Source organism: Canis lupus, chromosome 4, assembly GCF_011100685.1.
Source record: "Canis lupus familiaris isolate Mischka breed German Shepherd chromosome 4, alternate assembly UU_Cfam_GSD_1.0, whole genome shotgun sequence".
Taxonomy (NCBI): Eukaryota; Metazoa; Chordata; class Mammalia; order Carnivora; family Canidae; genus Canis; species Canis lupus.
The window spans coordinates 53,905,126-53,918,984 of record NC_049225.1 but is presented as its reverse complement, the minus strand read 5'-3'; the positions used below and the strand labels follow the sequence as shown (position 1 = coordinate 53,918,984).

General features: G+C 39.1%; 1 protein-coding gene across 1 annotated transcript; it reads right to left on the bottom strand.

The window, feature by feature from the left end:
- Positions 1 to 187: 187 nt before the first annotated feature.
- On the bottom strand, positions 188 to 13,225 carry HAVCR2 (hepatitis A virus cellular receptor 2). Its single transcript, NM_001254715.1, has 7 exons — positions 13,171 to 13,225; positions 11,818 to 12,156; positions 10,820 to 10,903; positions 7,162 to 7,199; positions 5,586 to 5,712; positions 1,878 to 1,914; positions 188 to 347 (listed from the first exon to the last, which is right to left on the bottom strand). The coding sequence occupies exons 1-7, from the start codon at positions 13,223 to 13,225 to the stop codon at positions 188 to 190; spliced, it is 840 nt and encodes a 279-aa protein (NP_001241644.1).
- Between the last annotated feature and the right edge of the window lie 634 nt (positions 13,226 to 13,859).

Here is a 13,859-nt window from a genome sequence, read left to right as displayed (position 1 = left end):
CAACATTTTTTGCTCCCTACAGGAGCTAATTATCTTCAGAAAATATAAAAACTCTGCTCAGTGGCTGTGGACAGAGCCTCTAAAACCAATCAGCTGACACATTTCATAGTTTTCAAAGATGATGCACCACACTCAAAAATGATGTAGTAGGATCTGGTGGCATTTAGAGGGTTAGACCTCCGAGTTGTCAGGATTGCTGCTCACTGTTGACATAGCAATAGTATTCATAGGGATCTTCCATTTCATATATATTCTCCTCAATGATGTAGATGTTTTCCTGTGAGCGCATTCCTTCTGCTCCCGTATTTGCTAACCCCAAGGGGGAGGGGTTGGCCAAAGTGACGAGGCTGTGGAAATAAATGTTGCAATTGAGTAAAGCATCTCCTGGGCAGCACGGAATAGAGTTAAATGAACAGGCTTGGCTGAAGAGACCACAAACAAATGTGGTACATGATCCTTGATTAGGTCCTGACTAGGAGGAAAAGACCATAAAACAGCAAATAAATAATTTGTGGAACAATTGAGGAGATTTGAATTCATCTTAATTTTCCTTTTTTTTTTTTTAAGTTTATTTGTTTGACAGAGAGAGAGAACAGAAGCAGGAGGAGCAGTAAGCAGAGGGAGAAGTAGACTCCCATGCTGGCCTCTATCCCAGGACCCCAGGATAATGACTTGAGCCCAAGGCAGACTCTTAACCTACTGAGCCACCCAGGGGCCCCATCTTAATTTTGTTAAGTATAAAAATGACATTGTATTATAAGAAGGGACAAATTGAAGTGTCCAGATGCCTGAAATGTCCTTACAAATAGGCCAAGAAAAACCTCTGCATATAAACAGAGAAACAGACCAAACAAGTATGTCAAAATGTTAAATCATGAGTTTTGTTGAAGGGTTCTATTGTTTCTTGTACTGTTACTTCAGTTCTTCTGTGGGCTTGAGCAATTTCAAAAAGAAAAAAAAGCATGAGTATGTTATGGATCCGATCAGACTTGAGTTTGAATTCTGTCTCTGTCTTTCACCAGCCATGACCTTGGGTAAATTGGATGGTTCATTGTTTCTTTTTTCATTCACTTAATCAAGAAATATTTAGTGTGTTATACACTGTTCTAGGAAGCAAGAAATGCTGCAGTTAGAAATACACAAAAATCCCTTGGAGGATGTTAGTAAACTTTGTGTCTCAGTGTTCTCATCTATAAAATGGGAATAATAAGCATTCTGTTTCATAGGGCTGCTATAAGGGGCATTTATGCACTCAACATCAGATATTTAACTACTAAGCATCACATGCCTTATCAGGGGATAGACATGCTAAAGTGGCAACAAGACTGCAATATAATAGACCAGTAGAATCACCTGTTGCCACATAGAATCACCTAGAAAACTTTAGACAAACACCTTTGCTTGGTTCACGTCCTCAAAGATTCTGATTTATGTGCTCTGGCATTGGCAATAATATGTTCAAGTGCCCTAGGTGATTCTTATAGGCACCCAGTTAAGAATGCCTGGGCTGAGCTATAAAAGCCCTTGAGAGTAGATCTGGATTTCTTGCTCACTTTTTGTAACCCAATGCCCAGCCTAGAGCCTGAATGTAGCTCAATTTCTGGAAGGGTCAGTTCATTGTAAAAAAAAGCATTGATATACAAATAAGCATTTCCTATTAATAGCAAGATAAGTTCTGTACTTTAAGAAATAAAGCTAGAGAAATCAGAAAGTAAAACAGAGGAGTGTGTTTAATTGGCATTGCATTAATCTAAGTAAGCCTAAGGTAAGAAGAAGTAGAAGTTTAAATCCTAGGGCAGGACTTCTAAAAGCAAAGCCATATTATAGTAGGGGCCTCTAAGATTCACACCTTCTCCTACCCCATCCATTATTCTTACCTTGAATTCTGTAACTTCTCTTTGCTATATGAATACCCTAGGTAAAAGGTAGAAGAAAAGTCAATTAAAAATGCTCTCATAAAAAAAAATGGTCTCATAAAACAAATGAAATAAATAAAATGAACTCACTGGAGGCAAGGATTGTTTAGGGAAATCTGGTTTCCCTTTGGATTGTATTAAATCAAACTATCAGTGTATATCTTGATTCATTACATGAACTATGCTAGTAAGTAATAAAAATACATTCCTTACATTCAGCAAATATATGAAGCATCTACTATGTGTCTGGTAGCATGCTGGGCACTAGGGATACAAAAGTGAATTGTGAGCCGGACTTCTTAAAACTTATGTTCTAGTGAGGGAGGCATTTTTTTAAAAATATTTATTTATTTATTTATTTATTTATTTATTTATTTATTTATTTATTTATGAGAGAGAGTGTGTAAGCAAGACAGAGAGGGGACAAGCAGGGGTGAGGGGGTGCAGAGAGAAAGGAAGAAGCAGATTCCCCTCTGAGGAGGGAGCCCGTGAGGGGCTGGATCCCAGGACTCTGTGGTCATGACCTGAGCCGAAGGCATTTGCTTAATGACTGAGCCACCCAGGTGCCCCTGAGGGAGGTATTTAAAATAATAGTTTCTTATTGTGAAACCAACAATGTATTAGAACAGATGATTGAGAAAGTAGTCAGGAAAAAACTCTCAGAAGAGGTGAACTTTAAGCTCAGTTCTGTAAAAAGAGAATGTGTCACCAAGTGAAGAGCCAGGGGGAGATTTCAGGCAGAGAGAACCCCTGGTAAAGATGGTGGTGAGTTCCTGCAACTGAAAGTATGACTGAAATAAGAGAGTGGCCCAAGACAAGGTCTGAGATGTAGGCTGGGGCTAGCTCCAAAGTACCTTTTAAGTCATAATCAAGATTTTGGATTTTACTCTAAGACCTATCAGAAATAATTGGAGAGCAGAAATATGAGAACTGATTGAATTTTTCCCCACATAGCAACTAGACCACTCGAGAGAATAGATTAAAAAGGAGATATAAAAAAATAGATTAAAACAAAGTATTAAAAAAATGAAAAGGTAAGTAAAGATCATGATGCCTCAGATCAGAGTAAGGTGGTAACCAAGAGAGATGCAGAATAATGAATGGATTTTACATATATTTTGGAGAAAGTCTGCAGGATCTGAAATTGGATTTTGTATTAGGAGGAAACAGGATTCAAGGATGGAAACAGGATTCAAGGATGGCCTCTGGCTTTCTGGCTTAAGCAACTAGATGGATGATAGTGAAAAGCTATGATGGGGAAGACCAGAGAGGCAGAAGTTGTGTTCTGGGAAGGTCAAATATAGACTCTAGACCTCCATTTTGAACATGTTAAATGTGGGAGACAGTGAAGTAGAGGAAGCAACTGTACAAACACTCCGAGTTGGAGCGGAAAATTAAGGATGACATTTAAGTCTATGAAAATATAGATTATCACTTAGAAGGTGTAGAGAAAGGGAAAGGGCTAGCCCTGAGGAATATCAACATCTAAAATTCAAGCTGAAAAGGAAATAACAAAAATGATGAAAAGGAATGGCCAATGAAGTAGGAGAATGATGTTCTAGAAGCCCAGAGGAGGAACACCTTATAGAATGAGTGAGAGTCAATCTGGTTAAATATTGCTGAAAGATTGATTACAATGAAGACAGAAGTGTCTACTGGATTTAGAAAATGAGGTCGTTGGTGATCTTGACTAAAACTATTTCCTTGGTGCTTCAGATGTAGAAGCTAGAGGATGGGTTAAAGAGTTCAGGAGATACAAAGTAGGAAAACTCATCTGAGAAATTTGCCTGTGAAAGAAAACAGAAATGAGAGTAGTTAACAAGGAATGTGTGAGTTAGAACATATTTTTATGCTAATGAAAGAATAATAAATAGAAAGAGAGAGGTAGATGATTCTAGGGAAAGGGGTAAAAGGAAGAATGAAGTCTTGACTAAGGCAAAGGAGATGGAACAGATCTTTGATACTTCATCAGATGAGTGAGAAATGAGGGAGGTTTGGGTAGTTCTGAGGTATGGATGCTGAGTGCACTAGAAAGATATAGGATTGCTGGTCATATTGCTGCCAGTTAATGGCTTTGATGTCGTAACTTCAAATCCTGTCACTTTGCTTTTAAGATTTTTCTCCAGAAAAAAAAAAAAAAAAAAAAAACCTTTTCTCCAGAAAAAAAAGATTTTTCTCCAGCAACTACTAGAGAAAAGATTGCAAATCAAACAGGACTTTCCCATCTGTTCTTCTAAGTAGCCATGTTTTTGGAGTAATATAGCTGTAGGTACAAAGTGCTAGACTTCTCTCATTCCTTATGAAACCTCACTTCAAACCTCTTTACACAAACTAGAATGGCCCCTAATATCCAGGCCATGACAGAACTCAAAAAGGTAGTGTTATTGCTCTTCATCAACCTGTAGACTTTACATTCATGTGATCAGTTCACGAATTCCCCTGCCTGTCAGTAAAACCCAGTAAGTGTGGATGGGGTAGCTTCTTTCTTTGAACAATCCATTTACAATAATGGCAGAACAGTATAATGGTGAAGAAGAGGAGAGTCTTGTCTTCAAACCCATATCTAATCAACTAACTGTATGACGTTGGGCAGCATGCTCATTCTCCACTTGGTAACTTAGAATAATATCAATATTTCTCTCAGTAGAATAGTTATGAGGATTTAATGCACTTAAGACACTCATCAGCTTTAAGCCACACAACTAGGGTGACCAATTCTTCCTGGTTTTCCCTTCACTGTCCCAGTTTTAGCACTGGTATCCCACATCCTAGGAACCCTGTCAGTCCTGAGCAAATCTGGGACAGTTGGTCATCTGATATACAGTCCATGTTTAAGTATTAGTAGGAAAGGCTGCTAGAATATACTAAGCCGCAGTATAAGGCCTTGGCCTCTGCCCTCAAAGGGAAGAGAGTATATCACAATTAAAACAGTGTGTGAGACTTCTGGGGTGATGGCAATGTTTGGGTCTTGATTGTAGTGATAGTTTCCTGAATGTGATCATCTATGGAAATTCATCAAGTTGAACATACTTTAAATATGCAGCTATAGTATATAAATCATACCTTATGAAGATTTTTAAAATAAAAATAACTTAGAAAACAATGTGTCTGTTGAGTGCCATGAAGGAACAATAAAATGTTTCAATCCTGGCCCATGACCCATTGGTAAAAGGACTTGCCACCCTCTCTAAAGACTTGTGCCTGAGGAGCAGATGAGTTAGGACAATGCACAGAAAGAAATTTTGTTGCTGTACTTCCCAATAAACCTAATTCATGAATTAAAGAAGTTTGTGTTCTTAGCAAAAGGTAAGAGACTAGGTGCTAGAATCAGCCTGCCTGGGTTTGAATTCCAGCTTTGCCTTTTATGGGGAAGAGGCTTACTCTCTCTTAGCTTCACTTTTCCTACATTATAAAATGGTGATAAATACTACCTACTGCATAAGATAGTGATGATAAAATGTACATAAAACATTTAGCACAATGCCTGTGTTTTACATGGTATTTGCTGAGTAAAAATTAGCTATTATTTTTGGTAGGTTTGGGAGGACCACAGAGTATTCAGTGTAATCACCTTCAGGTACAAATATAAACTTATATCTAGGTTTGTGTTGGTTCCTATATTTACACTTCCTTATCGGAGGGAGAGAGAAGCAACACCAACCAACTTACATGTGAGAATTAAAGCACCAATGATAAAAATGAGAGCCAGCCCAGCGGAGATCCCTGCTCCAATGTAGACGCCTAGTCTGGTGGTCGCACCAGCATCTTCTAACTCATTAGCCAATGTGGGTATTTGCTATGGAAACACAAACAGAATTGCAGCAAGTGGCCAGAGATCAGTTGTGTGGTCAGCAAGTCTCATGACTTGTGCATCAGACCATCCCCTTAACAGCACCACAGGAGTGCAGGGACCTTGACACTACTCATGATCTGTCTCCTTCCAGGCAAGCCTCAAACCACCCAAAGAAAGGGATGAGCATACTCTTCAGAGTTAGTAGGGAATAAAATATGCCACTTCTATGCTGTGGGGGCACAGGAGTCTTAGCAAATAAAATCTCCTCTCCAAATAAAAATGGGCTTTAGAACGGAACTCCCTTCATTCAACGTCCCCTGGTGTTCCGGGAAGTTTCAGAGTGGTCTAAACTTGGTGTCTGGTAGAGAAACCCCCACCTTCACAGAAAGACAGTGATTTAAGAGCCAGCCTTTGCGACCAGACAATCCTGGGTTCAAATCCCAGCTCTGCCACCATTGTGTAGAGTTCTTGGGAAAATTAAGTGACAAGAGATATAAAATGCTTGGCACAGGGGCTTGTATATAATAAATGCTTAAGCAGTGATAAGTATTATGGCTATTGCTCTAATCAGTTGAATTTTTTAACAGAGAAAATGCTTCTGCTTCCAAAATCTTAGTCTATGTTCCCCCTTTAAAAGCAATAATAGTCAACACTTCTAAAACAAGTCAAAGAAATTAAATCTTCCATTTATTCAATAAACATTTACAGCAGGAGTTCTATATGCAAGATACTGTGCATTAAATACTACAAACATACAGAGGCACTTAAGAGTCAGTCTTTGTTCACGAAGAGGGGGAGGAACAAAGTGCTAAGCCTCAGTTGTGAATACACAAGTAGGGGACTTAGTCAAATGAGTGCAGACTCCTGGATACATCCCCAAAGAATTTTAAGTTGCTACTAAAGCTTGCTATCTAGGGGATTCGCTTTTACTCTAACAAGGTGGGAGATACTAAATTTGTGATTAATTAAAATATTGATTTATGTATAATTGGACATACAAATTCTTGGGTTAAAATATTCCTGACTGGAGTCTTGTCATACATAAATAAATTTAAACTATCTTTCTTATTAAAGTTGCCATGGAAATGAGAATAAATATACTCTAAGGAGCTAGAGGGTCTCTGAAACCTCCACAGTGGCATACAGTTGTGAAATATGAGAAAAGAGACAAGAGGGTAGTGCTTCTTGGTTTTGGTTTTCCAGCACTTACTATGTGCCAGTCACTTTATATGCATTACAATAGACCTATGCAGTTAGAACTGTCATCATCAACATATTACAGCCAAGGGCTCTGAGGCTAAGGGAGATTAAGGCATTTTCCCCCTAGCAGAGAGCAAACAAGAAGGAAGACTAAAGCTGAACTTTCTTTTCTCTAAATTGAGCATGAGGTTAGTGCATGAGTGCACGCACACGCACACACAAACATGCACACACGCACACAAAGTCACTTACAGTTTGTTTATCATGGAGGGCCACCAGTGTCTGTGTCTCTGCCATAAAGAGAAAAAATAACCAATAGAACAATCAAGAATGTTTTCTGTTATCTGACTTTTCAAAAAAGTCGTAAAGATACCTAGAGTCCTATTTGTAATTAATTCAATAATACTCTTCACAAGGATTAATTGTGAGACTAACAAAATTTTCTTAACACTTGCAAATCAATTTTAGGGTGACCATATTTTTTTAGCCAGATAATGAACCGGACTACTTAAGTTCCATGATGAGGAGACCTCTGTAAGAAAGACCTATGTTGAATATATGGTTCATTGTGTCCACAGGGCCCCAGTGGGGCTGCAAAATTCCAACAACATTAATTATACTCAAGTAGGCATTATATTGTAATTAGACTTTGAAAGATAACAAAAGTTAATTTTCTTGAAAAAGTTTACCATTTACTCATTAAGAGGGAGACAGGGTATTTAGTTGCCTAAAAATGAAAGTAATACAACCATGGCTATAATTTACCATGAGCAGACATTGTGCTAAATTCTTTGAGCAAAATATCTCATTTAGCATTCAAAACAATTATTCTAAAGTGAGTATTATTAGCCTTGTCACACAGATGAAGAAGCTGAGAATTCAAAAGTGAAGGGACTTACCAAGGTCATACAGCTTAGTGAATAACTGAAATGGCCTTCTGGTTTAGGTGTGCATATCTTCAAATATAAACTCCTATCTGCGCTGCCTTCAACAACCTTCGCCTCAATACTGTCACTATCAAGCAGTCATATTACCTACTCGCCAGCTCCCCTTCTTTCCTTTTCATCCATTTATTTGTTCATCTGTCTAGCCACTTGATGAACATATACAACAATCCTACTCCATGCCAGGCATGCGGTGCAGATCCACAAACAGTATGGGCACAAGCCCTGACCTCACAGACTCTACATTCTAAAAATCAATAGATTGTCATCTTTGGGAAAATTAAAGATGCCTACTCATTTCTCTGGCTGAGTAAGAGGCTTTGAAACTTCTTAAATGTCATGGCCACTTTCTGGAAGCCTAAAAATCTAAATCCTTTCATAAAGAACCCCTAATTTCACAAACCATGATTTTAATATTAAAATTTTAATATTATCAGCCTAAAAATATTTTTTTAAAAAAGAGAGATTATCTTCCACTTACCTTTGCTCTTTTTAATGCCTAAAAGGAATTTGAAGTAGAAAAACCACATTGGTGGAACTGCTAAGTAAACACTGAATCTTAACCACACATAAGATTTTCTAATATATACCCAGTTTCTGCTTCCCTAAAATTATTTTTCTTGGTCTAAATGGTAAGACTGACTTCTCCTTTAAAAAAAAAAATTCAATTAACAGTGAAAATAACCCAACAGTGCTCTATTTTATTGATTATCACAGCTTAACTTCACATAGATAGCTATCAACCAGGTGAGTGGGACAGTAAGAAAAATCTGCATTGGTTTTCCTAAAGAAACCAAGACTTGGTTGAAGTGGAGGTGGCAGTGGGGTGGGATGTGATGGTTTTAAAAATATATAAATCTATAGTTTACCATCTAGTACATATTACCTGCCAGACATGGTGCTTAGCACTTTATTTGCATAATATCTTTTAATCTTCACCACAATACGTAGGTACTATTATTTTTCTATTTTTCAGATGAAGAACCTGAGTCTCAGAGAGGTGCTTTGCCTAAGATCTCACAACGAGTAATTGGCAACCCTGAGATTCAAACCCAATCTACCTCCAGAGCTAAGGACTCACCATGACCTAGTCCTGCTGCCTTCGAGTGAAAGAGACATTGCACTGTTTTGTGTTCAAGATATGTTTAGGAGCTTCCAAGACCCTTGGAACTTTTACTTGTTAAGGCTCCACTCCACTTTATAGCAAACATACTAAATGTACCCACATTCCACATTAAAGGAAAGGTTTGTATAACTACATACAAGTTGACTGACAGGGAAGTAATTGACATAATGTTACATATTATAGACAGGCCATTAAATAATAATTTTAATTTTTCATTTCATTTTCCCATTTTGGAACTGTTGCCTTTTTGCTTAAATATTTTCTCAGAGTCCTTTGAAAAGCTCAGAGACTGTAGGTACTATGCCAAATGCAAGAGCTGACCCCATCTTTGTTGCTCAAGAGGGAAGGAACCAACAGGTAAAAACTAAAGGGAAAAGCAGCTGTTTTTGATATGGACAACTTTGAGGAAATGCCTCATGAGGAAGGTGTGTGAGCATTCAGTGAATGCCCATTTGGCTGTGACACTGTAAAGAACATTGGAGCACAGGATGGGAATGTGCTCATATAATAAACATGTGGTATGACTTGATTAAACCACAATGTGGATTGTCATCTGGTTCCACCACATTTAATTTCTTCATTAATTGCATGAGAGATGTTGGCTGGCTACCAATCACTAAAGGATCACCAAAGATGAAACTATTAGAGAGCTAAAGTTAATACTTTTAATAATAACTAATATTGGAGTGTTTCTGTGGGCTAGGTACTATGAGCACTTTATGTACATTACCACACTCAATTTTTATAATAATGGTAAGCAATAGGTACTGGGATTACCCCCAATGTAGAAGTAAGGGAATTGAGCCTCAAAGAGTTTGAGCAATTTTGCTTTGACCTATAAAGCTAGTATGAAGATAATGGAACCCTGTTGCTGACATACTTAACCACAATCTCATTCTGCCTCCAGGTCTTACTGGTAATGTTAAAGATGATAACCAACATGTAATGAGTACATACTATAATCAAATACTGGGCTAAGCAATGGAGACACCGTTTCTTATTTAAATCTCATAAAGTGGGACTTAGGAGATTAAGATATGGGATGTACCTGTTATTACCCTCATCTTCCTGAATGGAAGACTACACCCCTCAGAGTATAAGAGGGACCAGGAATCTGACAGGAGACATCTAAGATTAATCTCCCTGCTCAGTGTGATCTGTGGTCTGCTATTTTGACCCTATCTTCTCTTCCAGAGCAACATGGAAAAGTCCTGCTGAATTACTCAAAGAATGTAGCTGCTTCTTCTGAGGCTAGAATTGAAGATGCCAGGCTTCATTCCAGTTAAAAGAGATCCTTGAAATCATCTAATCCAACCCCAAATAGGGACTGGAGCCAGTTCGTGACAAAGACATCCCCAGTCTGGGAGTCAGTTGGAAAATAATGGCAATGTAATGAGTTTTTCATTAAGACTAAATTTATTTAACTTAAAAACATTTCTTTTTTTAACACAATAATGGCATTAGAATTTTTTTTCTTATTTGGCAAAATATGTAGATCACCAGAACTCTTTTTTTTGGATGGGGTGGGAATTTTACCAGGTTACAAAATCCAAAGTCTGTGAACCCTCTCCTTGAACAGGCAAGAAGCAGAGATCCAGGGAAATGAAAGGTTTCAGCCCAGGTCACAGGGCTACTTGTGACTAATTCTGAATCTTAGCTCAGGGTTCCTTTTCCCAGCACAGGTTTGGGCCCATTACCCCCCGCCCCCACACACTTTCTCATGTGCACAGGGACATTCATGCCTCCACTCAAACATTTTTCTCATCTCTTTCCCATATTCAAAATCCCCCAAACTCTAAAAACACCTGAAGTCTTGCTGCTACACCTCCTGTGTAATTACCTGAGCCATGTCCCTTGGTGGTGAGCATCAGTGGAAAGGGTGCAGTGAAGTCTCTCCATGGAGTCCAAGTAGCAATGACCTTGGCTAATATCAGAAACCAATATAAGGATGAGTCTCCTCTAAGAGCAGAGAACTTGTTGCAGGGAATCAAAGCAGAAAAAAATCTGAAGTGCAATAAATGAAGGGAAGCACCTGCCCAACTGCCAAACCTACCCAGACTCCTTCCTTGAGAGTGTATGACACTCTTAAAATGTTGGTTAGAGGTGTGTTACAGTCATCATTGCCACAGTCTCATTGTTCATAATAGAACTAACAGCCACTCAAATGGCCACGCTAAATGCTTTTCATAAACACCTCATAAAATCCTTCCAGTGGCTTCTGGCTTCTGTGATAGGTATTACCATACATCATAGAAGAGGAGTTTACAGAGTTTAAATAACTTGCCCAAGATTACACAGATAGGTAAGAGGCAAAGTTGGATTTGAACTCCACTCCATCAGCCACACACTATATGCTCTATAAATCCCAAAACATGTGAGCATAGGCACCCTACTCCTCCCTACCCCACAGGGACACAATCAAGTGGTTCTCAATCTTGGCCGTACGGGGAAGGGGGGGGGAAGAATCATTTAAGGTAGACTATATAAAATCCCAGTGCTCAGGCTCTACCTGCTAGGATGCCAATGTATCTGGTTCATGGGTGCGGACCAAGGAACTATGGGTTTTAAAAAGTTTTCCAGGTGATTCTAATGAGTAGTCAGGTTCTCAAACCACCAATCTTGACTTTTCCTCCCACTCTATAGATCCTGACGATGGTTTTAAAATAGGTGAAGTGAATTAAAAGTGGCTGGGCATTGCTGGTAGAGCCTGTTAAACTTTAGGTCTCAGAGACCCACCCTCAGGGCTGTAATTGGGGAGATCAGAAGTACTACCGATTAGTATATTTAATATTACCTGCAGGTGATTTTATCCAAGAAGGAATGCAAAGGTCCACTCACCCGGTTTGATGACCAACTCCAGGTTTGACTTTTTATCATTCATTAGGCCTGGGAATTGGATCCGGCAGCAATAGGTCCCACTGTCGGCTAGAGTCACATTCTCTATAGTCAAGGACACATCTCCTTTGTGGAAATTCCTCATTAGCCGGTATCTGTTGGATGTCTGATATTTCAAGTTCCTTCCATCTGTGCTGAGCACCGTATTATGACATTCAAACACAGGACAGGATCCCTTGCCCCAGCAGATAGGTACAAGATTCTCAGAAGTGGTTGGAGAGTAGGTGCAGGGCAGATCAGCATTCTGACCCACTTCAGCTACATATGCCCCTTCTGAAGACCCTGAATAAAGACGGAAAGAGAGCAAGACCCAAGCGATGAATGAGGTTGGGGATTTCAAGAAAACTATAAGTAATGCCTTATAGAATAAAAGGGAAACCAGTGCTGCTGTTCTGGTTGGAAGATGATTCACTATGACAATGATTCTCAGACTTGAGTAGCATCAGAATCACTGGGAAGATGTATTTAAACACAGTTGGCTGGGCTCAATGGCTAGAGTTCCTAATTCAATAGGTCTGGGGTAGGGTATAAGAATTTGAATTTCTAGCAAGTTCCCAGGAGCTGTTGGCATGGCCGGTCTCAGAAACTCACTATGAGAACCCAAAGAGAGAATTGTGGTCCAGCCCTGTGAACACCAAAGGGCAAAGCTGATGGAAACAAATAATCAGAAAACGGGTCATTGTCAGCCAGTAAAACAGCTCACTGGCCTGGGCTCGTTGTCTGCTCACCAATGAAACAGTTAACCTGACCTAAATCTCTCTTTTTTTAAGCACTTGGCACATAATAAATAAAAGCAATTGGCTGAGTAAGAAGCTTGTGTATTTAAAACCACTCACAAGCTATCTTGAGATTTAAAATTAATTGCTTTTACGTTTATATATATATTAGCAAATATATATATATATATAGTAAAAACATTTAAATAGTATAACAGGTATACGAGAATATACTCCCTCTCCCTACTCCTTCCCATTTTCCAGATCCCCTTCCCAGAGTCTATACACTAGGAAGCATTCATGTATTCCCACTGCCTGCAACACACATACATAAAAATGTAATATATACGTCCTTCTACACCTTCTTTTTTCAATTGACTTTGGACTTAGAGACGTTTCTCATGGCTATGTGTAGTCAGTTTCCCTGTTTGCATCATGGATTTATCACAACTTATTTACCTACTCCCCCACTGGTGGACATTTAGGTTGCTTCCAAACTTGCTATTACAAACAATACAATGACCATCCTTGTATCTTTATCCTATAGTATTCAAGTGTGAAAGTCCATGCCCAGACTTACTTGTGAGGAGTAGCAGCAACAGCAGGACACAGTCAAAGGAAAGATGTGAAACCATGGATTCTGAAGACAAGTCAAATAATAGCTCTGTTTAGTTTTAATTCTCCAGTGGAACTGGGGAGCTCTTGCAGTTGTATCTTCTCCACTGCGCTCAACTGATGGCCCAGCACATCAGCGCATCTGACTACAAATCTTTCCTCTCTATTGCTGCCAAGTCCACAGTTAGATCAAAGGAAACCCCAGTTCTCTGTCATGCTACACCACAGACATCCTGTCAGTCTCTGATATTTATCCGTTGGTATCAACGAAGAGGAAGCAACACTCAGAGAAAGAAAAGTCTCTCTCAGTCAAGAAAATTCTGTTAGCAAATAGAGACCCCTCATATCTCCAATGAAATAATCCTCTGTGTGAAATGGATGGCATATGGGTCCAGCTAGTTACAAGGGAACACAAGGTAGGAACATATCATCCATGTGTTCATTCAGTCAGATCAGCCAGTTGGTTGGTCATGTGACCAATGTGAATGAAGCACCTACTAGGTGTCAGGAACTGGACTGGGAGCTGGAGATCACGACAATGAATGGCATGTTCTTTATCCTCACATTTATGAGTCCTTTCCACTCCATCCCTGAGCTTAATTCTTAGCCTTGTTCTAACACAAGTTGGCTGTGTCGTGTAACCTTGCTGGATCT